General features: G+C 36.2%; 1 protein-coding gene across 1 annotated transcript; it reads left to right on the top strand.

Annotated features, from left to right (window-relative positions):
• The first annotated feature begins 404 nt into the window (after positions 1 to 404).
• On the top strand, positions 405 to 23,394 carry XKR9 (XK related 9). The gene is made up of 3 exons (XM_055432448.2): positions 405 to 676; positions 14,561 to 14,763; positions 22,766 to 23,394. Exons 1-3 carry the CDS (start codon positions 405 to 407, stop codon positions 23,392 to 23,394), a joined length of 1,104 nt encoding a protein of 367 aa, XP_055288423.1.
• The last annotated feature ends 441 nt before the right edge of the window (positions 23,395 to 23,835 follow it).

The raw sequence follows: 23,835 nt of genomic DNA, 5'->3' as shown, positions 1-23,835 counted from the left end.
ATTATTTATAGAAAAAGTAGAGCTTTGATAAAGTCATGGCCTAGGATTTTTAATGTTAGAATCAAGATTTTTGGAATATTTTATGTTTTATTTTAGGTGTTGTCATCTGTAATGAAGATCACTGTGAAACAAGATTGAATAAAGCCTAGTAACAACTGGACTAGAAGTTTAGAAAAGAAAGTTAAATTTAGTCACTTTGTTTTAGTGTTCCAATTTCATAATGTTTATTCTTTTAAATATTTCAGTCAGTCAGTCAGTTCAGTCGCTCAGTTGTGTCCGACTCTTTAAATATTTAGGGAGTGAAAATTAAAATTCAGTGCTACACCAAAGAATGCACTAATATTTGTTTTTTTCTTTTTGTATAAGAGGAGGAGGTAAATAACCAAGAGATATAGTGATTCATAATGAAATATACTAAGTTGAATTTTATGATGTCAGTCCTTGGCATTATGATCTATGTTACTGATTTAATTGTGGACATCTGGGTGTCTGTCAGATTTTTTCATGAAAGACAGTATGTTTTTGGTGTTTTAACAGTAAGCTTTATGCTTTTTGGAACACTTGTGGTCCAGTGTTTTAGTTATTCTTGGTTCAAGGCTGATTTAAAGGAAGCAGGCCAAGAAAGTCATCATTGTTTTCTTCTACTTCATTGCTTGCAAGGAGGAGTTTTTACAAGGTGAGCATTTACTTTTGATCTTTAATACTGTTATTCTCTGATTGAGACAGAAGCTACTTTCTGTCTCTGGTTAGTGAAATGTACAAAGTTTCTCAATTTGCATGTGGGACAAAGGTTACTTGCTTCTCACTAGCAATGCTTGCATGAGTCATTGTACTGTCAGAATTTTCCAGATTCATTAATAGAATGTTTTAATTTACCTAATTAAGTTGCTTTTTCTAATATATTATCACATTTTTATGAGAAAGAAAAGGACTCATTTCTATGTCTTGTGAATCTTTTCTCTGTTTTATATTTTAAAACTGATTATGTAAATACAGCCTATCACTTGCAACTCTGATAGAAAGCACTTACTTTTTTAAGCAACTTGTACTATTGATTTAATGAGATGAAATTTTTACTGCAGTAGTGCAGTAGCCATGTGGTTAGCTAGGTACAGAATCACTCAGAACGAAAAACAAAAATCATGATGTTTAAAACCTATTTTATGGTTAAAGAAAGTAGAATCTAAATGAGCCCTGAGAATTCTATGATTATCCATATATCTAATTTCACGTGGCCTTTTCTTTCATTATCTTAAGAGATTTAATTCTGTTCAACACAATATATAAAAGGTAAGGAGAAGAATTAAAGACAAATATTAAGAGGATAATGTACTATTTTGTTACAGTTAGGTTTTGAATTTGAGCTATTTTAATAGTCATCTTTCCTGAGAAAGATTTTAGTGGTAGTAGAATTCTAGGTAAATAGTTATTTTCTCTCTGTATGTTATGTTCTCTCATCTTTTTGTTTCCATTGTCATTATTGAGTAGTTAGATATCAGTCTTGCTGTTGTTCTTTAAAAGGGTTTTGTTTTCTTTTCCCTCTGGTTGCTCTTATGATTTTTCTTCTTATATTTGGGTTTCTACAGTTTATGATATATCCATATGAAGAATTTATTTTTATTTCTTTCACTTGGGATTTGCTTGCTGTCTTGATTCTGTGAATTATTAGCTTCCATGAGTTCTGCACAATTCTCAGCCATTATCTTTTCTAACATTTTCTTTACCGTATTTCTATCTCTTTTCCTTCTGGACTCCAAACAAATTTAAGATAGATTTTCTTGCTATATCCAACATGATTGTTACTGTTAGATTGTTTATCTGAGAGCTTTCTTGTTTCCTAAGATAAGTCTGTATTGCTATAAACTTCCCTCATAGAACAGCTTTTGCTGTGTCCCATAGATTTAGTATCATTGTGTTTTCATATTCATTTGTCTCCAGGTATTTTTTGATTTCCTCTTTGATTTTGTCGGTGACCCATTGATTGTCTAGTAGCATATTATTTTTGTTTCTTATGCATTCTTGTAGTTGATTTCTAGTCTTATGCCATTGTGGTCAGAAAAGATGCTTGATATAATTTCAGTACTCTTAAATTCATTGAGACTTGTTTTGTGGCTTGTGATGTGATCTATCCTGGAGACTGTTCGATGTGCACTTGAAAAGAGTGTGTATCTTGCTGCTTTCGGATGGAATGGTCAATATATAATCTATTAAGTCCATCTGGCTTAATGTCACTTAAGATTAGTGTTTTCTTACTGATTTTCTATCTGGATCTTACATCTCTCCCCTGATATAAGTCGGGTGTTGAGGTCTCCTACTATGTCAGTTTCTCTCTTTATGTCTGTTAATATTTGCTTTATGCATTTAGGTGCACCTATGTTGTGTATTTATATATTTACAATTGTTATATCTTCTTCTTTGATTATCATTATGTAAGTCCTTTTTTGTCTCTTGTTACATATAGTCTTTGTTTTAAAGTCTGTCTTGCCTGATATAAGTATTACTACCTCAGCTTTCTTGTGATTTCCATTTGCATGTAATACTTTTCCCCATACTTTCTCTTTCAGTCTATATGGCTTTAGCTCTGAAGTGAGTCTTGGTAGGTAGCATATACAGGTCTTGTTTTTGTGTCCATTCAGCTACTCTGTGTCTTTTGACTGGAGCATTCAGTCAATTTACATTGAAAGTAATTATTATTAGATATGTTTTATTGCCATTTTGTTAACTGTTTTGCAGTTCTTTTTTGTTTTCTTCTTCTTTTGCTCTCTTCCTTTGTGATTTGATGATTGTCTTTAGTGTTATGATTGGGTTTCTTTCCCTTCTTTTGTGTATCTATTATAGATATTTGTTTTGTTATTACCATGTGAAAGTGAAGTTGCTCAGTTGTGTCCAACTGTTTGAGACCCCATGGACTGTAGCCCACCAGGCTCCTCTGTCCATGGGATTTTCCAGGTAAGAGTACTGGAGTGGGTTGCCATTTCCTCCCCCAGGGGATCTTCCCGACCCAGGGATTGAACCCCAGTCTTCTGCATTGCAGGCAGACGCTTTTACCGCCTGAGCCACCAGGGAAGTCAACAATCTGATTATTATACTGATATGTGATTATTTTAAGTTGATGATGTTTTAAGTCCTAAAAGTTTGTAACAACCATGCACTTTTGCTTCCCACCACCCATATTTACTGTTTTTGATTTCATATTTTATATCTTTTTGTTTTGTGTGTTGCTTCAGTTCAGTTCAGTTCAGTCGCTCTGTCATGTCCGACTCTTTGCGACCCTATGAATCACAGCACGCCAGGTCTCCCTGTCCATCACCAACTCCCGGAGTTCACTCAAACTCATGTCCATAAAGTCGGCGATGCCATCCAGCCATCTCATCCTCTGTTGTCCCCGTCTCCTCCTGCCCCCAATCCCTCCCAGCATCAGAGTCTTTTCCAGTGAGTCAACTCGTTGCATGAGGTGGCCAATATGTGTTCCTTAGATACTTATTATGGATATAGATGATTTTACTACTTTTGTCTTTTAACCTTCCTATTAGCTTATGAGTGGTTGATTTACTACCTCTACTGTATATTTGCCTTTACCAGTGAGATTCTTCCTTTCATAATTTTCATATTTCTAGTGGTGGTCTCTTTTCTGCTTCCTTACCAAATGTTAAGAAGCTTCCTTAACATTTTTTATAAAGCTGGTCTACTGGTTCTAAACTCTTTTAGCTTTTGCTTATCTGTAAAATTTTATATCTCTCTTTCAAATCTGAATGGTATCCTTGCTGAGTAGAGTATTCTTACTTGTAGGTTTTTTTCCTTTCATCACTTTGACTATAAGGTGCCACTGCCTTCTGGTCTGCAGAATTTCTATGAAAAAGGCAGCTGATAGTTTTATGGGAATTCCCTTGTACGTGCAATGACGATTCTACATTCTTACTGATTTTTATGCTTAGTAATTAGAGATGTTGGAATAAGTCGATAGTCGGTTGGAAAAAATAAGTAAATTATAAGTGGACCTTCACACAAAGGTCATACTTAGCTTATGCTCTAGCATGGTATGTGATCTTGAAAAGAGTTTAGCCTGTTCTGTAATGAAGGTGAAATCTTTAGAAATATATTGGTAGAAACAGAGATGGGTACAGTATTGGGAGAGTTTTAAAATGTTGCAGTTTATGCCTTCAGTTTCTTAGTCTTTGATATGAGAGGACATGGCTACTAACTCCTCCTAATCAGAAGAAAATCTGAAAGCATGAACTGGAAGAGTTTTGTTTCCAGAGAGACACTAAGCACCACCCACCTGCAACCTCCAACACCAAACCCAAACCACAAGGACAAGAAAACAGATTTTTTCCCATTTGCCATTTAAATGGGTAGACCACAGATTGTACAAATTGACTAGAATGGAAATAAGAGGAAGTAATAACCAGTATATGCAACATAAGGACAGTAAAAGTTTTGATTCACTTTAGAGTTGGGATAATTTAAGGTTGCATATTATAGTCTATATAGCTAGGTAAAATACAAGACACCAGGATAAATTTCAAATGATTCAGATATTTAACGTAAGAAATGTACTATTAGAAAACATAGGAAAATTCCTTTATATCCTTGAAATGGAGAGCCTTTCCAACCATAAGTCAAAATCCCCAAGCTATAAAAATGATAGATTTGACAATAGAAATTGCATTCAATAAATGAAAACAAAAATATCCCAACAAACAAAAGCAAAGCAGAAAGGAAAACCGTTTTCATAGGGGAAAATATTTGTAATTTTTAATAGAAAAAGACCTAGTCTTTTAATATTTAATGAGCTTCTGAAGTCAAAGAGAAAAAGGTCATCCTCCCAGTTGAAAAATGGGAAAAAGAATGAGGATATTTTAGAGAAGAGGCAATGCAAATGGCTCTTAAGTTGTCTGAAGGATACTATACCTCATTCATAATTTAAAATCTGCCAATTAAACTTTATCTACCAGATTGACGAAAATCCAAGTGACAATACACCCTCGTGGTAAGGTGTGGGAAAACAGGTATTCTCATACTTTGTTGATGGGAGTATGGATTGATACAGTCCATACCAGTTCATACACAGTTTGGGCATATTTCAGGTGCACATACCTTAAGGCCAGAGGTTCCTCTTCTGGGAATTTATCATACCTGCATACATGTAAAATGACATATGCATAGGTTTTCAGTTGTAGTATTGTTTATAACAGCAAAATACTGGAAACAATTGAAGTGTCTGTTGGTAGAGTTTATAGTATATCTATGCAATGTCATACTACAATAACTATTACAAAGAATGATAAAGTACTTTATATACTGAAATGGCAAGATCTCCAGGATGTACTTTTAAGTGAAAAGTCATTCAATGCAATGCCTATCAAGCTACCAACGATATTTTTCACAGAACTAGAACAAATAATCTCACAATTTGTATGGAAATACAAAAAACCTTGAATAGCCAAAGCAATCTTGAGGAAGAAAAATGGAACTGGGGGAATTAACCTGACGGACTTCAGGCTCTACTACAAAGCCACAGTCATCAAGACAGTATGGTACTGGCATAAAGACAGAAATATAGATCAATGGAACAAAATAGAAAGCCCAGAGATAAATCCACGCATGTATGGACACCTCATCTTTGACAAAGGAGGCAAGAATATAAAATGGAGAAAAGACAGTCTCTTTAACAAGTGGTGCTGGGAAAACTGGTCAGCCACTTGTAAAAGAATGAAACTAGAACACTTTCTAACACCATACACCAAAATAAATTCAAAATGGATTAGAGAGCTAAATGTAAGACCAGAGTCTATAAAACTCCTAGAGGAGAACGTAGGCAAAACACTCTCTGACATAAATCACAGCAGGATCCTCCATGACCCACCTCCCAGAATATTGGAAATAAAAGCAAAAATAAACAAATGGGACCTAATTAAAATCAAAAGCTTCTGCACAGCAAAGGAAACTATAAGCAAGGTGAAAAGACAGCCTTCAGAATGGGAGAAAATAATAGCAAATGAAGCAACTGATAAAGGATTAATCTCCAAAATATACAAGCAGCTCCTGCAGCTCAATTCCAGAAAAATAAATGACCCAATCAAAAAATGGGCCAAAGAACTAAACAGACATTTCTCCAAAGAAGACATACAGATGGCTAACAAACACATGAAAAAATGCTCAACATCCCTCATAATCAGAGAGATGCAAATCAAAACCACAATGAGATACCATTTCACACCAGTCAGAATGGCTGCTATCCAAAAGTCTACATGCAGTAAATGCTGGAGAGGATGTGGAGAGAAAGGAACCCTCTTACACTGTTGGTGGGAATGCAAACTAGTACAGCCACTATGGAGAACAGTGTGGAGATTCCTCAAAAAACTGGAAATAGAACTGCCATATGATCCAGCAATCGCACTCCTGGGCATACACACCGAGGAAACCAGAATTGAAAGAGACACATGTACTCCAATGTTCATTGCAGCACTGTTTATAATAGCCAGGACATGGAAGCAACCTAGATGTCCATCTGCAGACGAATGGATAAGAAAGCTTTGGTACATATACACAATGGAGTATTATTCAGCCATTAAAAAGAATACATTTGAATCAGTTCTAATGAGGTGGATGAAACTGGAGCCTATTATACAGAGTGAAGTAAGCCAGAAAGAAAAACACCAATACAGCATACTAACGCATATATATGGAATTTAGAAAGATGCAAATGATAACCCTGTATACGAGACAGCAAAAGAGACACAGATGTATAGATCAGTCTTTGGGACTCTGTGGGAGAGGGTGAGGGTGGGATGATTTGGGAGAATGTCATTGAAACACGTATGTTGTCATATGTGAAATGAATCACTTGTTCAGGGTCAATGCATGTTATAGGATGCTCGGGGCTGGCATGCGGGGATGACCCAGAGGGAGGATAAAGGGAGGAGGGAGGTGGGAGGGGGGTTCAGGAGGGGGAACTTATGTAAACCCGGGGCGAATTCATGTCAATGTATGGCAAAACCAACCAATATAATATTGTAAAATAATTTGCCTCCAATAAAAAATAAGTTAATTACAAAAAAAAAAAAGTCAGGGTGCAGACAACAGGTATGATATAATACAGTCTATTTTTAAAAGGTGGTGAAAAGGTTTATTTACATGTGTTTGTATATGCATAAAGAAACTCTGGAAAGGGTATACATGAAACTAGTAACCATGAATTCTTATGGTCATGGGGGAGAGTGAAAATGACCTGGGTAGTGAGGTCATAGGAATGCGATAGAGTATTTTCAAAAAGCTAGTAACTTCTTTTTTGATTTTTGATTTATGTGAATATTTTGCCTATTAAAATAATTTAAAAAGAAGAAAAGGAAAAACTGAATTAGGTTTGCTATTACTTTTAAACAGATACTGGATAAATAAACATTTTCCTCTTTTTTGTCTTTTTCTTTGTTTTCTTGGTGCAGGAAGTGGCCCAATACAGACATGAATAGTGAGAAATAAGCAAAAATTAAAGCAGTTCTTAAAAGTGGCCAAATTATCCAAGGATTTGTCTAAACTAAGTATGCAAAAATATGAAATATACTAAACCACAGATTCATTTCCCTACAGAATAGATAAATTGAGTTTGTGTTGGTAGATGAAAAACAAGAAATGTCAACAAAAATTATTTATTTGGTATAAGTGTCTTGCTACTAAGTGTGTTCTTATTGCTTAGTGGTCTGTGGAGTAGAACAATTCATTTTCCAGAATATAAATTATATGACACTTTTGTATTTCTATTTTATATATGACTTGTGATAATACCTTTTTCTTTGCCAAAGGAGACCTTTTCCTTTGATGGGTATATGAAAGGAATTTGTTATATTTACAATATGGAAGTTATTATCGCTCTTTTTAAATAATTGGTAAAAAGTTCAAATTGTGTGAAAGAGGGTACAATGGGAGAAGAGTTTCAATTCCTCCACAGGTCCCTAGGCCCTTCTGTAAGGGGTTTCTTGAAGTGTGAAAATGAAAGTCGCTCTGTCGTGTCCGACTCTTTGCGACCCCATAGACTATAGAGACCATGGAATTCTCCAAGCCAGAACACTGGAGTGGGTAGCCTATCCCTTCGCCAGGGATCTTCCCAACCCAGGGATCGAGCCCAGGTCTCCCACATTGCAGCCCGATTCTTTACCAGCTGAGTCACAGGGGAAGCCCAAGAATGCTGGAGTGGGTAGCCTATCCCTTCTCTCGCGGATCTTCCTGACCCAGGAATCGAACCAGGGTCTCCTGCATTGTAGGCGGGTTCTTTACCAACTGAGCTATCAGGAAAGCCCAAAGTTTCTTAAATGGGCATTAAATGGTTGAACATTTTTTCCTTACCTGTTCTTCTATTTAAAGCTCTTTAGAGAGAGGTCATCTGGAAATGTTCAAATTTCCTAGGGTGCAATATATATGAAACTTGAGAGTCTCGGCCCTTCAATCCCTAAATATGTGGGGATTTTCCTAGATATGTTATTGTTGTTGATTTCTCATTCAATTTTATTTTCATCAGAAAACATAATTTGTGTGATTAGAGTCTTCTGGAAATATCAATAACCTCAGATATGCAGATGACACTACCCTTATGGCAGAAAGTGAAGAGGAACTCAAAAGCCTCTTGATGAAAGTGAAAGAGGAGAGTGAAAAGGTTGGCTTGAAGCTCAACATTCAGAAAACAAAGATTACGGCATCTGGTCCCATCACTTCATGGGAAATAGATGGAAAAACAGTGGAAACAGTGTCAGACTTTATTTTTTTGGGCTCCAAAATCACTGCAGATGCTGATTGCAGCCATGAAATTAAAAGACGCTTGCTCCTTGGAAGGAAAGTTATGACCAACCTTGATAGTATATTAAAAAGCAGAGACATTACTTTGCCAACCAAGGTCCGTCTAGTCAAGGCAATGGTTTTTCCCGTGGTCATGTATGGATGTGAGAGTTGGACTGTGAAGAAAGCTGATCGCTGAAGAATCGATGCTTTTGAACTGTGGTGTTGGAGAAGACTCTTGAGAGTCCCTTATACTGCAAGGAGATCCAACCAGTCCATTCTAAAGGAGATCAGTCCTGGATGTTCATTGGAGGGACTGATGCTAAAGCTGAAACTGCAATACTTTGGCCACCTCATGCGACGAGTTGACTCACTGGAAAAGACTCTGATGCTGGGAAAGGTTGGGGGCGGGAGGAGAAGGGGACGAGGGAGAATGAGATGGCTGGATGGCATCACCGACTCTGTGGACATGAGTTTGAGTGAACTCCGGGAGTTGGTGATGGACAGGGAGGCCTGGCGTGCTGTGATTCATGGGGTCGCGGAGAGTCGAACACGACTGAGCGATTTAACTGACTGACTGACTGACTGACTTAGTTAACTGACTTGTTTCATTTCCCAGCACATAATCTAACTTGGTGAATATTCCATGGGCATTTGAAAAGAATTTGTAACTTGCCTTTGTTGAGTGTCCAACTCTTTGAGATCCCATGGGCTGTAGCACACCAGGCTCCTCTGCCCGTGGGATTTCCTAGGCAAGAATACTGGAGCGGGTTGCCATTTCCTTCTTCAGGGGATCTTCCTGACCAAGAGATTGAACACTTCTTCACTGCGTGCGGATTCTTTACCACTGTGAGCCACGTGGGAAGCTCCTCATTGAGCATAGTGGTCTATAAATGTATATTAGGGCAGTATGTTGATAATGACATTAAAGTTGTCTATATTCTCACTGATTTTTTTCTTTCATTTACTGAGAGAAGAGTGTTAAAATGCTCTAAGATAGTAGATTTATCTTTTTCTCCTTGTACTTTTGACAGTTTTTGCTTCATGTGTCTTAAAACTCTATTATTAGGTACATTCAGATGTGTTCTGAAAAAAATCATCCTTATATCACTATGACATGATCCTCTTTATCTCTGTAAATGCTCTTTGATTTGAAGTCTATTTTGTCTGGCGTACTAATATAGCCATGCTAACTATTTTTTGTGATTGCCCTTCCAGCTGTCTGTATCTTTATGTATAAAGAGTGAAAGTGAAGTTGCTCAGTTGTGTCCGACTCTTTGCCACCCCCTGGACTATAGCCTGGTAGGCTCCTCAGTTCATGGAATTTTCCAGGCAAGAATACTGGAGCGGGTTGCCATTTCTTTCTCCAGGGGATCTTCCTAACCAAGGGATCCAACCCGGGTCTCTCGCATTGCAGGCAGATGCTTTTTTACCGTCTGAGCCACCAGGGAAGCTCAAGATGTATAAAGAGAGTCTCTTCCAAATCACATAGAATTGAATCTTAATTTTTTTATCCAGCTTGACTAGTCTTTTATTAATTGAAGTATTTAATCTATTTCCATTTCATATATTTTTGCAATTATTGATATAATTGTTTTCTGGGCCTACATATTGTTTTCTTTTTATGTTTTCTGTTTGTGTTCATTGAGCTATGTTGTTTTTAATTAACTTTGGAAAATATTTTTGGCCAGTATGTTGTCAAATTTTGTTTTTTTCCTGTCCCATTTCCTCTGTTTCTTTTGTGACTTCAATTACACCTTTGTTATGAGGTTCTGTTCGTTTTTTTCCTAATTTTTTCTCTCTGTGTTTGTTTGCTAATTGCAATATCTGGGTCATCTGTGGGTATGTTTCTATTAATTGATAAGTTTCTATTACCTGGTTTCCCCCTTTAGCATAGGTTACATTTACTCTTTACATTTACTCAAGTAATTTTTTTTTATCGTGTAATGGGCATTGTGATTGATATCTTGTAGTGATTGTAAATTTTGTTATCTTCCATTGAAGAGAAAGCAAATAGCTAAATTATTGGCAAATTACCTTGATGTATTACAGAGACTTGGTTTAAGGTTTATTAGGAAGATCTTTTTTGCTTTTGTCTTCAGTCCTAGGGAAAGGCTCACAGACCTGAAATATGGTCTTTACTTCTAAAACATGGCCCTTTTGGGGTTTCAATGGGATGCCTGAAGTATTTACCAAGCTCCTTGAATTTGGTGGATTGCAAACTCCAGACTCTTCCTTATGATAGATAGCTGCTGAAATCTCTGCCCAGGTCCCATTTAGCCATTATTCCTCAGTTCCTTGGAGTCTCACCCTACATATACATAGTAAGGGTTTGACCCAGGATTTAAGGAGAGTATATACAGATTTGGGGTTTCTTTTACTCTGTGGCTCCCTCTTTTCTGAGGTCCCTCTTAATTTCTAACCACTCTGGCAGATTCAACCTCAGTCCTCTGACTCTTTGAGCCAATAATAATTTGACTTTCTGCTTGAAATGTGTCTTCTTTGTGCCGTTTGGACTGTGGGATGCTGTTAGAGGAAAAGCCACATGTGCTTCTCATGTAGTATGGTTCCCTTTTCTCAAGGGTTAAGTGACCTCATGCTTCTTCCTGCTTTTGGTTGCTCTTTGGTGCCTTGTTATCTTTAATAGTTTGTCTATAATTTATCATTGTCATCAGTAGGAGGGTGAGCTTGATGCAAAGGAATCCATCATTACTAGAAGCTGTTGCCTCTCTATCTCAAATAAAATAATTCATTGTGATAAAATATACTAAGAAATCTCCTTCTGTTTATTTTTCTTTGGCCTCTTCATCATTTATCCCATAAAACTGAAATGGTATCCTGTTGATTAAAAAATTATATTCATACTCCCCTTTGCATGGAATTATCCTTAGATAAGCAGAACTTTGTATACATTTACCACTAAGTGCTACAGGTTTGGAAAATATTCCTCCCTAAAGTCCCTGGAAGTATTAATGTGCATATCTGTGAACAGCCTTATCTTTTTTTTTGTTTATTTTAATAGGCATTGACATAGCACTTAACATGTGCTAGTTACTGGTCTAAACATTTTACATGTGTTAGTTCCTTTAATCCTCATATCAACCCAGTGAGGGAGGTATGATGATTACTCCCTTTTTCAGATGAGGAAACTAAAACATCACTAGGAAGTATTGGAGCAAGGATTTGAATCCAAGCATCTTGAGTTTTTTAGAATAATTACTCTTAATCACTGTACTCTGCTAGCTCTCCCACTCTGTGCTGCCTATATTAATTTGCTCTGAGCATGTACCTATAATGTTTGTGTGTTTTTCAAGTTTTTCAGTTAGTGGTATCTATCCTCTTGCTTTAAAAGGATAGATACCTTTAAGAACAGGAACCAGATACTGTATTGCGTATTAGTCTTACATAATATACATACAGGAACTCCTTATTGTGCCAGATACCCAGAAAAAACTCAGACACAAATTATCTTATGAATCTTGCCTGTAAATCCTGGACAGTGTTAATCATTTTTTCATGTGCTTTTACAATGTATCAATAATATTTGTATTTCTGTTGAGTGGTTATTTCTTCTGCCTCTTATTGCAGCTAGCAGTTTATAGGCTTGATCTTCCTACTAGGCTGTAAGGTCATTGAAAGTGGAGGTCATGTCTTCATCATTTTTGTAGACTCTCTACCCTGGCATCTAGTTCACATGGAATATAATAGACTATGTTATTCTCAAACTCTTATGGTAAAAATATACTTTTATTTGCTAGGTGAAGAATCTTTGCATATTCATCTATGTATACATCATGTTTACAATCAGAATATCTTATATTTATGTCTTTCAACTTTTCAAAGCCTTTTCATATCTGTCTCTTTATAGAAAAATTGTCATGAGTTTTTCATTTGTTCATTTCTTCAGTAAATATTTTCTGAGATCCTGCTATGTCCCAGGACTGTTCTAGTTGCTTAGAATATGGCAATGAACAAAACAAAGTCCCTGCTTTCATTGCAGGTCTCATTCTTGTGAGAAGGTACAAATAAAAATATATAATGCATCAAGTGGTAATAAAGAAAAATAATAGGATAAAGAGAATATGATGGACGGTGTGATCTGGAAAGATAGCAGTAAGGATGTGGCATTTGAAAAGAGACCTGAATGAAGTTAAGGAGTAAATCTGTAAAATCTCTGGAGTTTAGAAGAGTTCCAGGAAGAGGGAGTAGCAAAGACCAAGTCCTTGGAGTTGGAAAAAACAGCACAAATAGTATCCTGGAAGTGTGGGAGACTTGAAAGGGAAAGGCGGTGTTATAGTGGATGTGGGAGTCAGATTACAGGGGGCCTTGTAAGATGGGGTAAAGATTTTGTGTTTTATTCTAAGTATGATGGAAAGCATTAGAACATTTTGACTGAAGGGATAGCATCTGAATTATGGTTAACAGGTTCAACCTAGATGCTGTATAGGGAGCAAGAGTAGAATCAGAGAGACCAGTTATGAGGCTATTGAAGTAATCCAGGCCAGAGACATTGGCTGCTTAAACTAGGATGGAGGCAGTAGAAGTGATAAGATGTGTTTAGATTTGGATATATTTAGAGTTTGAGCTAAGAACCAAGAGAACCTGCTGGGGAATTTTTATATGGTGTTCGAAAAAGAAAGAAATTGGAAATTATTCCCACATTTTGTTTTGAGCAACATGATGAATATTAGTGCCATTTACTGAAATGGTAAACATTGACAGAAAGAGCAGGTTCAAGCAGGATATATATCACTGTTTTAACTTTATATATGAGGAAACTGAGGTATAAATAAAGAATTTTGAAAAGCTTTGGGCTGGAATCCTGATTGTCTTATTGCTAGTCTCGGCTATTTTAAAAATAATTGTTTCAATTATTTTTGTCATTAATTTTACTTGAATGATGATAACTCATGTTCATTTAAAAATTCCTTGTAAAGAAGAACCTGAGCAAGGATGTTTTAGGAGTCTTTGAAATTTTATATATTTTTCAGGATGCTGATGGTCACAGAGACTAATACTTTGTAGATTATCGAGTACGCGTGACCCTTGAGTAACATGGGTTTGAACTGTGTGAGTTCACTTATGTGCAGATCTTTTCAGTAGTAAATAATACAGTACTACCCAGTCCATGGATGTGGAACTGAGGACACAGAGGGCCATCTACCAACTATCGATTATGCATGAATTTTTCAACTGCACTGAGGGTTGGTGTCCCTAACCCCCATGTTGTTCAAGGGTCAAGTAATTATTTGCTAGATTAAATTGAAAGAAGATTTAGTCTTATCTTCAACCTTGACATATTCATAAGGGCATGTATTTAATATCTGTCTTATAATTAAGATAAATTGCACGAAGTGGACATTGCAGTTTGTCTTTCAGAAAGTAGTGGTTAGGACCAAGAATCATAAGATAAAGGTTTGGACTCTAGGTATGCTTCTGACCCTCTATGTACCTTTCAGCATATCATTCTAGTTCTCAGTCTTACTGTTCTCAGTCCCAACTGTTAATTGGGGATAATACCTACTCATGTCTCATAATTATTTTGAAGATGAAATAAGATCATGTATGCTTAACAGTGCTAGCACGCACTGACACATCAAGCATCCAATAAAAATTGTGGAGTCTTGAATCTCAATACAACGACTGTGAAATGTTTATAAAATTGTAGCAGATAAAGTTTGTGGGAAAATTCTATACTTAAACACATACTGCTATTTTTCAAAATTATTATGTATATGAACACACATGAAGAATCTGTTACTGAAGATAAATGTTCATGTTTACTTTACAGGTATTGGTTTGCCTTGAAACAAGGTTATCAAGTGGCTTTCAAGTACAGCAGCAAGACTGAAAGCTTCGTAGAAAAAGAGATGAACGATAGGGTGACGGATGTGAGCATGCTGAGGCTGTTGGAGGCCTACCTGGAAGGTTGCCCACAACTTGCTCTTCAGATCTACGTCTTTCTGGAACATGGTCAAGCAAATTTCACTCAGTGTAGGTCTTTCTTAACTCCTTGTGTTAGATGGATGCCACTGATCTCTGATGTCAGCTGTGTAACTCTTTGGCAGGTTTTATATTTATTTTTATCATTTTTTAAAGAGTTGTTTGTTATTTTTGAAAAGAAGTACATAGTTCAAATATCAAAAAGTATTTAAAGGTGTACTGTCTCCCTTGCCTTCTTCCTATTCCTTCTCTTTGCCTAAAATGAAACTATTGTCAGCTTTTTAATGATTCTTTCAGAAAAAATTTTTTTCAGAGCCGATCTTTATTCTCTTTTTTCTTTTATAGAAATGGTAACATGAAAACTATCTTTGTTTTTTTTTTTTTTACTTAATGTATGTCTTGGAGATCTAAACATATTGGTACAGAAAGAGTGCCCACATTTTATTTTTATTATCTGCATAGTTTTACAAATTATAAATGTATCCTGAATTATCTAACAAGCTTCTTTATGTTAATTTAGGTTGTTTCTAATATTTTATTGTTGGAAAAAAATTCTTCAATGAATAATCTTATGCACGTATCCTTTTGCATGTGTGAAGTTTATCCATAGGGTAAATTCCTAGAATTAGAATCATTGTGTAAAAGTGTACCTGCTACAAAACTAATGTTGGCTTTGCAAATTGATCAATATGTTGCTCTTTTACAGCAGATTTTCTCATGGTTAAATGTACATTTCAAAAGGACAGTTTGGTATTTCTATTAAAAAATATTTTAATAGGTGTTTATTTTGAGATGTTAAAAAACTACTTATTTGCTAAAAATAGTTGTACTTTTCATCAGTGATGAGGGTTCCATGTGGTCTTGGATTCACCTCAGAGTAGTAGCAGATTGTCCTCTCCCCTGGAGTTCTCTCTATGATAGATTTTCTTGTGAGATGAGTTCATTCCCCTAAACAGTCTTTCTGTTCCCAGTTTCCCATAAACCTCTAGATGTAGTCCTTTCTAATATTTTCATATTTGTTAGTGTAACACTGAATTGAGCCTACAGTGTATGAGATCTCTTTTTCCTTGTGATGCCCAGAATAGTTGTATATTATATAGTCCCTGAAGCTAAAGATCAACATTTAGAGCTTACAACCTGTACTTTGGTAGATCTGCTGATATTAACTGTGGCTGCTTCTGTGTGGTGGGATTATGAGTGATTTTATTTATTTTATCTTCTTTATATTTTTCTGAATTTCAAAATTTTTATAGTAACCATGTTTTGATAATCAGGAAGAATAATTCAAAATGCAAAATAACACCAATTTGTGTATAGAATGACTTCAGAAAACTGAACATATTCTTTTATCTTTGTTCCTTCCTGAAATCATGCTAAAGAGGAAAGTAAAGGAGTGAAAACAATAAAACTCATAAGGATGAAGAGAATGCAGAGTAGACTAGCAGACTAGAAATATTAGTAAATATTTAGAAGATGGAAAGCAGATGGAAAACTTGGGTTGTTCAAATCAGTTCCACCACCACCAAAAGGCTAAATTATTTGAATCCGTTCTCCTCCTGAAATTATCTGAAACAATTCGGCATATAGTTTCAAAATTCTTCATAAAAACTTAAAATAATATGATACAACAGGCCAAAATATGCATGAAAGTGGGAGTGCAGCGGTTGAGTAGGACTGTGAAGCCTTTTTGAGGAGTTTTACAGAAACTTATACACAGCAGATTCAGTTTTGATGGCTTCCCAGAGTCCGGAGGACTAGAGACAAAACTCAGGGTCCTCACAAGGGAGGGATATTTAGTAGAAAATCCAACTTGTGAAGCTGACATGCCAGAAGGCACCCTCCGCCTCCTCAGGGTGAAAGTGAAGCTACCTACTTCTAAATGAAAATTGACTGCATAAACAAAAATAATACTATGTGGCTAAGGAAAAGAATGAAAATGCAAGACAGATATAAATACAAGACAGGTAGAAGATGAATGGAGTTAAACTGTCTTAAATGCCATGTACAGTTCAGGAGAAAGGTAAAGCAGAAAGGAATTTGGGCTTTTTAAGGTGTAAAATTAAACAATTAGACCTTTTTTTTTTTTTTAAAAAAAAGAATGTATTATTAGGAAAACAAAGTTAGATATGTTAGTCTGCTTGGACTGCCATAACAATACCACAGACTGGGCAGCTTAACCAACAGAAATATATTTTCTCACAGTTCTGGAGACTAGAAATATGAGATCAAGGGGCCCAGTTGGGTTGATTTCTGGCGAGGACTCTTTGGGTAGCAGATGGCCACCTTTTTGCTGTGTCTTCACATGTCTTTCCTCTGTGTATGCAGAAAAAGTGAGATCTCTGGTATCTCTGTCTTCTTACAAGGATACCAGTCCTGTTAGATTCAGGCTCCACCTTTATGACCTTGCCAAACCTTAATTATCTCCCTAAAGGGCCTATCTCAAAGTGTAGTCACATTGGTGTTTAGGGCTTTAATATATGAATTTTGGAAGAATAAGCTTATGAAAATAAGCATTTTTTAAAATATGAAAAATAAGTAATAGCAAATTACAGGGATAAGAAATATGACCAATACCACAAATTTCACAAGAGAAAGAAAAGTAATATCTTTTTCTTATTTTAATGCTCTTTAATACAAATTTTTAGTATCTGATTGGCTTTTGATTTGATAATGATTTTATAATTTCTGTAGAAAAGAAAAATTCAATCTTCTTTGTAGCATAGTTAACAGAAATTTTATTTTTTAATTTAGAAAAGTTTCTTTCAACTTCACAAATTATTGACAATGTTATATGTATAGTTTTGGATTATTGTCACATTTGAAACAAACTCTACCAATTTATTCAATAATGTGGTTTAAGATCGGGGTATATCAATATTTTTTTTGATGAAGTAACTGACTTTAAATACTGTTTGAATTGACAACACTAATTTATTGTTGATGTCTAACTTAGTAAATACTGGGAGTCTTGTTTTTTTCCACTGGTGTCAATAATGTCAAATCAGATGAAGTTAAAAAGAATCTGTATAGATGTAAATGGACAAAGTCATTCCATACTGAGAGAAATGCATAAACAAAGGCATGGTTTGGCAAAGACAAGGAAATTCAGTTTGGATAAAGTGTAATGTACAGATTAGATATTTCTCCCAGCAATCTTGATTCCAGCTATGGCAGAAAGTGAAGAGGAACTCAAAAGCCTCTTGATGAAAGTGAAAGAAGAGAGTGAAAAGGTTGGCTTGAAGCTCAACATTCAGAAAACAAAGATCATGGCATCTGGTCCCATCACTTCATGGGAAATAGATGGAAAAACAGTGGAAACAGTGTCAGACTTTATTTTTTGGGGCTCCAAAATCACTGCAGATGCTGATTGCAGCCATGAAATTAAAAGACGTTTGCTCCTTGGAAGGAAAGTTATGACCAACCTTGATAGTACATTAAAAAGCAGAGACATTACTTTGCCAACCAAAGTCCGTCTAGTCAAGGCAATGGTTTTTCCCGTGGTCATGTATGGATGTGAGAGTTGGACTGTGAAGAAAGCTGATCGCCGAAGAGTCGATGCTTTTGAACTGTGGTGTTGGAGAAGACTCTTGAGAGTCCCTTGGACTGCAAGGAGATCCAACCAGTCCATTCTAAAGGAGATCAATCCTGGATGTTCATTGGAAGGACTGATGCTGAAGCTGAAACTCCAATACTTTGGCCACCTCATGCGACGAGTTGACTCACTGGAAAGACTCTGATGCTGGGAAAGGTTGGGGGCGGGAGGAGAAGGGGATGACGGAGAATGAGATGGCTGGATGGCATCACTGACTCTGTGGACATGAGTTTGAGTGTACTCCGGGAGTTGGTGATGGACAGGGAGGCCTGGCGTGCTGTGATTCATGGGGTCGCGGAGAGTCGGACACGACTGAGCGACTGAACTGAACTGAACTGAATAGATTAGATTAGCAAAATGGGCAGAAAAAGTATATTGGAAACAGGTAGGTAAGCAGGAAATGGAAAATAATGTCAAACAAATAGTATCAGGTAGACAAGGATAGATCATCATGCCTGAATGTTAAGGAATCAAAGACCTGTTGATGGCAGGATAGTGAAGTGTTAAGATAAGGCAAACTGCTTGAAAATCCTAGATCTGTTACTTACTCATCATAATTATCCAAGCAAATCTTATAAACAAATCCTCCTAAACCTAAATTCTTCTCAACTCAATTTCCCTTTAGCTAGAGCCCCCAAATGATGACAGTTGCTTCAGTACACTAAGGGGAAAATGTGGAAGAGGAAAAGTAGGAGTAGAAACAGGGAATTTAAGCAATTACAATTAAAACATCTTATTTTTCCAAATTTTATAAAAGTATATGATAAAGTGAACACATTGCCAGAGCTTTGCCAGGCTTGGAAGGAGTCTGGGCAAGCGTGGGTCCCTGAAATTTAAGCTTCACCTCCTTCATGATAAATCTTCCTGTGAGGTAGAAATTTTGATTAATTTTAAACTTTAATGTGTTTAGTGTGCATGATGTGATTTCTAGGGAAGCCTTCAAAGAATAAAAGCAGTGTATCTCTGAAGGACATGTGTTACTAGATTGAAAAGTTGATAAAATGGTTCACACCAAGCCCATCATTATAACATTTCAGAGACTTAAAGATTTTAGAAGATTTGAAAGAAAGTAAAGATTGTTTCAGCAATATGTGAACCGAGAACTCCCAGATGTTCAAGCAGGTTTTAGAAGAGACAGAGGCACCAGAGATCAAATTGCCAACATCCGCTGGATCATGGAGAAAGCAAGAGAGTTCCAGAAAAACATCTATTTCTGCTTTATTGACTATGCCAAAGCCTTTGACTGTGTGGATCACAATAAACTGTGGAAAGTACTGAAAGAGATGGGAATCCCAGACCACCTGACCTGCCTCTTGAGAAACCTGTATGCAGGTCAGGAAGCAACAGTCAGAACTGTACATGGAACAACAGACTGGTTCCAAAGAGGAAAAGGAGTACGTCAAGGCTGTATATTGTCACCTTGCTTATTTAACTTATATGCAGAGTACATCATGAGGAACGCTGGGTTGGAAGAAGCCCAAGCTGGAATCAAGATTGCTGGGAGAAATATCAATAACCTCAGATATGCAGATGACACCACCCTTATGGCAGAAAGTGAAGAGGAACTCAAAAGCCTCTTGATGAAAGTGAAAGAGGAGAGTGAAAAGATTGGCTTGAAGCTCAACATTCAGAAAACAAACATCATGGCATCTGGTCCTATCACTTCATGGGAAATAGATGGAAAAACAGTGGAAACAGTGTCAGACTTTATTTTTTGGGGCTCCAAAATCACTGCGGATGCTGATTGCAGCCATGAAATTAAAAGACGCTTACTCCTTGGAAGGAAAGTTATGACCAACCTAGATAGTATATTAAAAAGCAGAGACATTACTTTGCCAACCAAGGTCCGTCTAGTCAAGGCTATAGTTTTTCCCATGGTCATGTATGGATGTGAGAGTTGGACTGTGAAGAAAGCTGATCACCGAAGAATTGATGCTTTTGAACTGTGGTGCTGGAGAAGACTCTTGAGAGTCCCTTGGACTGCAAGGAGATCCAACCAGTCCATTCTAAAGGAGATCAATCCTGGGTGTTCATTGGAAGGACTGATGCTAAAGCTGAAACTCCAATACTTTGGCCACCTCATGCGATGAGTTGACTCACTGGAAAAGACTCTGATGCTGGGAAAGGTTGGGGGCTGGAGGAGAAGGGGATGACAGAGAATGAGATGGCTGGATGGCATCACCGACTCAATGGACATGCGTTTGAGTGAACTCCGGGAGTTGGTGATGGACAGGGAGGCCTGGGGTGCTGTGATTCATGGGGTCGCAGAGAGTTGGACACGACTGAGTGACTGAACTGAACTGAAAGATTGTTTAAGTATAGAGAAAGTGAATAGCTTTGAAATTCTTAACTGTAACACTTGAGATTAGAACTTAAAAGGTAAATGACTTCAAAGTTTCATTGGGAAACAGTTTTGAATTTTGAATTCTATTTCTGTTGAAACTCCAGTATATCAAACATGGAGGGTAGAATAAAGACATTTAGAGACATTCATGCTCAAAAGTCCAGCTTAGGTGCAGCTTTTCTCATAAATGTCTGGAGAATGTTTGATCCAACTGTGAGAATGTAGCAAGAAAGAAATAATGGGAAACAAAATCAACAGTGAAGAAAGGAAAAGACAAGTTCTGGGAAGACAGGAAATCAAACTTTGACAACAGCTACCTTTGACCATAAAGATCATATTATCATTTTTAAAAAAGCTAATAGCTGTATCTGGGGAGTTTAATTAATTTGAAGAGTTTGCTAAAAAAATATTTATGAGTCATGAAATAATAAGCAAAGTAAGGAACAATGAAATGTTCTTAAAATATATTGCATTGTATACTTGAAAGTTGTCATGTTGGCCCACCAAAAATGTCATGGGGGGATGAGGTATTAACTAACCTCATTGTAGTCATCATTTTGTGTATACATGTATGTCAAATCATCACATTGTAAACTTGCATGTATATCGATAATATCTCAGTAAAGCTGAGGAATTTTTTAAAGTTAATAAAATACTTCATGAAAAACAGTTTTGAAAGGAAAAGAAATATAAGCAGAATGTAGTAACTTGGCCGAGCAGCTTTTAAATCAATAAGCAGTGTCTAATGTAGATGAATTTAAAAAATATCACAGTATGTGTTTTATTTAGAAGTAGGGCAATATTGTCAAAAGAAATGCTAAAAGTTGATAGTGCTTTTTTTCTGAAGGTCCCTATTGAGAAGTGAAAAGGGGTAGAGCAAGCTACTGCTTTTTTTCTTATAAGTTCTATGGCATTTATTGATGTTTAAAAACGAAGTATATGTACTAGATTTGGTAGAAATTAAAACCAGTTATAAAAAAGACACCACTGAAGGGCAGTTTAGGGGAAATGATGTTTTAATTCATATTTTTCAATTAAAGAAGAAAGAAAAGTCCAACTGATTAGTGCAGTCCAGAATGCTATATGCTAAAACCAGGAGAGTGGACAAAGTCATTTATAATCCTCTTCAATAGATAGATCTGTCTTAAATCTGCCTTTCTTTCCTAATATATTGACCTCCAATGAGCTTAAATGGGAATGATGAGCATTCTGTATTCTACTCTAAATTACTTCCCTCTAATTCCTTACTATCTTTGCTTTCAGTTTTAGGTCCCCAACTTTGACGGTGGGATAATGACATGTCTTTCCAAAGTACTAATTAGCTTGCTGTTATTTGATGGGATAAAAAATGGGCTAAAGATGTAAAACCTATAGAAATTTATAAATTTTAGATCATATTTTTTCATTTGATCTATCATCTTAAAGACATGGGAAACTGAGCTGTTAATACCTCATACTTATGTTGAAGTGAAGTGAAGTCGCTAAATCATGTCCAGCTCTTTGCGACCCCGTGGACTGTAGCCTACCAGGCTCCTCCATCCATGGGATTCTTCAGGCAAGAATACTGGAGTGGGTTGCCATTTCCTTCTCCAGGGCATACTTACGTTAAAATTTCTATTTAACCTCCTTTTGTCTTCCTGCTGTCTTCTTTCTTGGATGCCATTTCTCAATGAATTAGGTTTATGCCCAAGGCCAAAGTCAAAAAGACTGGAAAAGCTAGGACTATAACTAGTCTCTTAGAAAACTTCCGTAGTATGCAGTTTGCATTGTACCAGGTGCTCAAGAAGATTTGTCCAGTGAATTTATTCACAGTCTGGTATAGTGGTTAAGTACACCAACTTTGGAATCGGGCAGATTTCAATTCAAATCTCACCTCTCTGCATCTTGCTGATTGTGTGATTTGGGTCAAGCAATACTATATTCTCTAAGCCTCAATTCCCTCATATGTAGTACAGAAATATGAATATCTATTTCAAAGGATTAAATGACATGAGTATAATAAAGTACCTGACTTGTGTTTGTGGCTGTGCATATACAGATAAAACATGTATGGTATATAATAATATTGCTATTATTATTCCTATAACCACATCTTTAAAAATTTTTTTGTTTTGTAGATGCAGCCATCATGGTCTCTTGCTGTGCTGTTTCTTGGTCGACTGTTGATTATCAAGTAGCTTTAAGAAAATCCTTACCTGATAAAAACCTCTTTAATGGGCCCTGTCCCAAGCTTGTATATCTCTTTTACAAGTTGTTTACATTATTATCTTGGATGTTGAGTATTGTACTTCTTTTATTCTTAAATGTTAAGATTGCTTTCCTTCTGTTGTTATTTCTTTGGCTTTTAGGTATATTTTGGGCTTTTAAAGAACAAACTGATTTTTGTGTTTCCACAAGTATGGAAATCCTATACAGGATTGTTGTTGGATTCATTCTTATCTTTACATTTTTTAATATTAAGGGACGGAATACCAAATGCCCAATGTCTTGTTATTATATTGTAAGGGTATTGGTCACATTGGGGATATTGATTGTGTTCTGGTTTTACCCACTCTTTATTTTTAATGCAGACTATTTTATACCTGTCAGCATTACTATAGTTCTTTCTCTTCTCCTTGGAATTATTTTTCTTCTTGTTTACTATGCGACTTTGCACCCAAACAGAAGTGAAGAGACAAAACTGGATGAAGTTGATGGAAAACCAATTCAAAGCGATTGTAGAATGAAGAATTTCCTCATGGAATAAGCTATTCACATAAGAGATATGTTTTCTTATTTTTTATTTCACTGGTTAGTAAAGAAAAATTTTGTGTATGTGTGTGTTGTTTCTTATTTTTGCCTTTCTTAATTTGAGACCAGTTCTAGTACATTAATTATGAATGTTAGAGAGTATAATAATGTTTTTATTATTTAATTTCCCTATTGCATTGTAAAGTTGCCATCTTGAGCCTGAACTGAAAGAAAGGGTCTAACTCTCATAATTAGAAGGTAGAATTGAATTGCCTCCAACTTTCCCCTCATTGTTTCTGAGCTAAAACTGGTGTTTGTCTTCTTTCCTCTATTTTCTTCATCCAGTTTTATATATATATCTTTTTTTCTTCAGTGAGTTGGAGACAGATTGAGTAGAGGAAAAGGAAAAGGAGGGAAGAGGAAGAAAACACAACAGAAAATTAATCATTTAACCCAT

The sequence above is a fragment of the Moschus berezovskii genome, chromosome 16 (assembly GCF_049115385.1).
Source record: "Moschus berezovskii isolate FMDL1 chromosome 16, NW_MosBer_1.0, whole genome shotgun sequence".
Lineage (NCBI taxonomy): Eukaryota > Metazoa > Chordata > Mammalia > Artiodactyla > Moschidae > Moschus > Moschus berezovskii.
The sequence above is the reverse complement of the archived record's forward strand: the minus strand, read 5'-3'. Positions and strand labels throughout refer to the sequence as shown.

Bases quoted from the DNA above. Each gene is read 5' to 3' on its own strand.
- XKR9 (XM_055432448.2), top strand. From the start codon at position 405: ATGAAATATACTAAGTTGAATTTTATGATGTCAGTCCTTGGCATTATG. The intron at 677-14,560 runs GTGAGCATTTAC...TTTACTTTACAG, and splicing joins CAAGGAGGAGTTTTTACAAG to GTATTGGTTTGCCTTGAAAC. The intron at 14,764-22,765 runs GTAGGTCTTTCT...TTTGTTTTGTAG, and splicing joins TCAAGCAAATTTCACTCAGT to ATGCAGCCATCATGGTCTCT.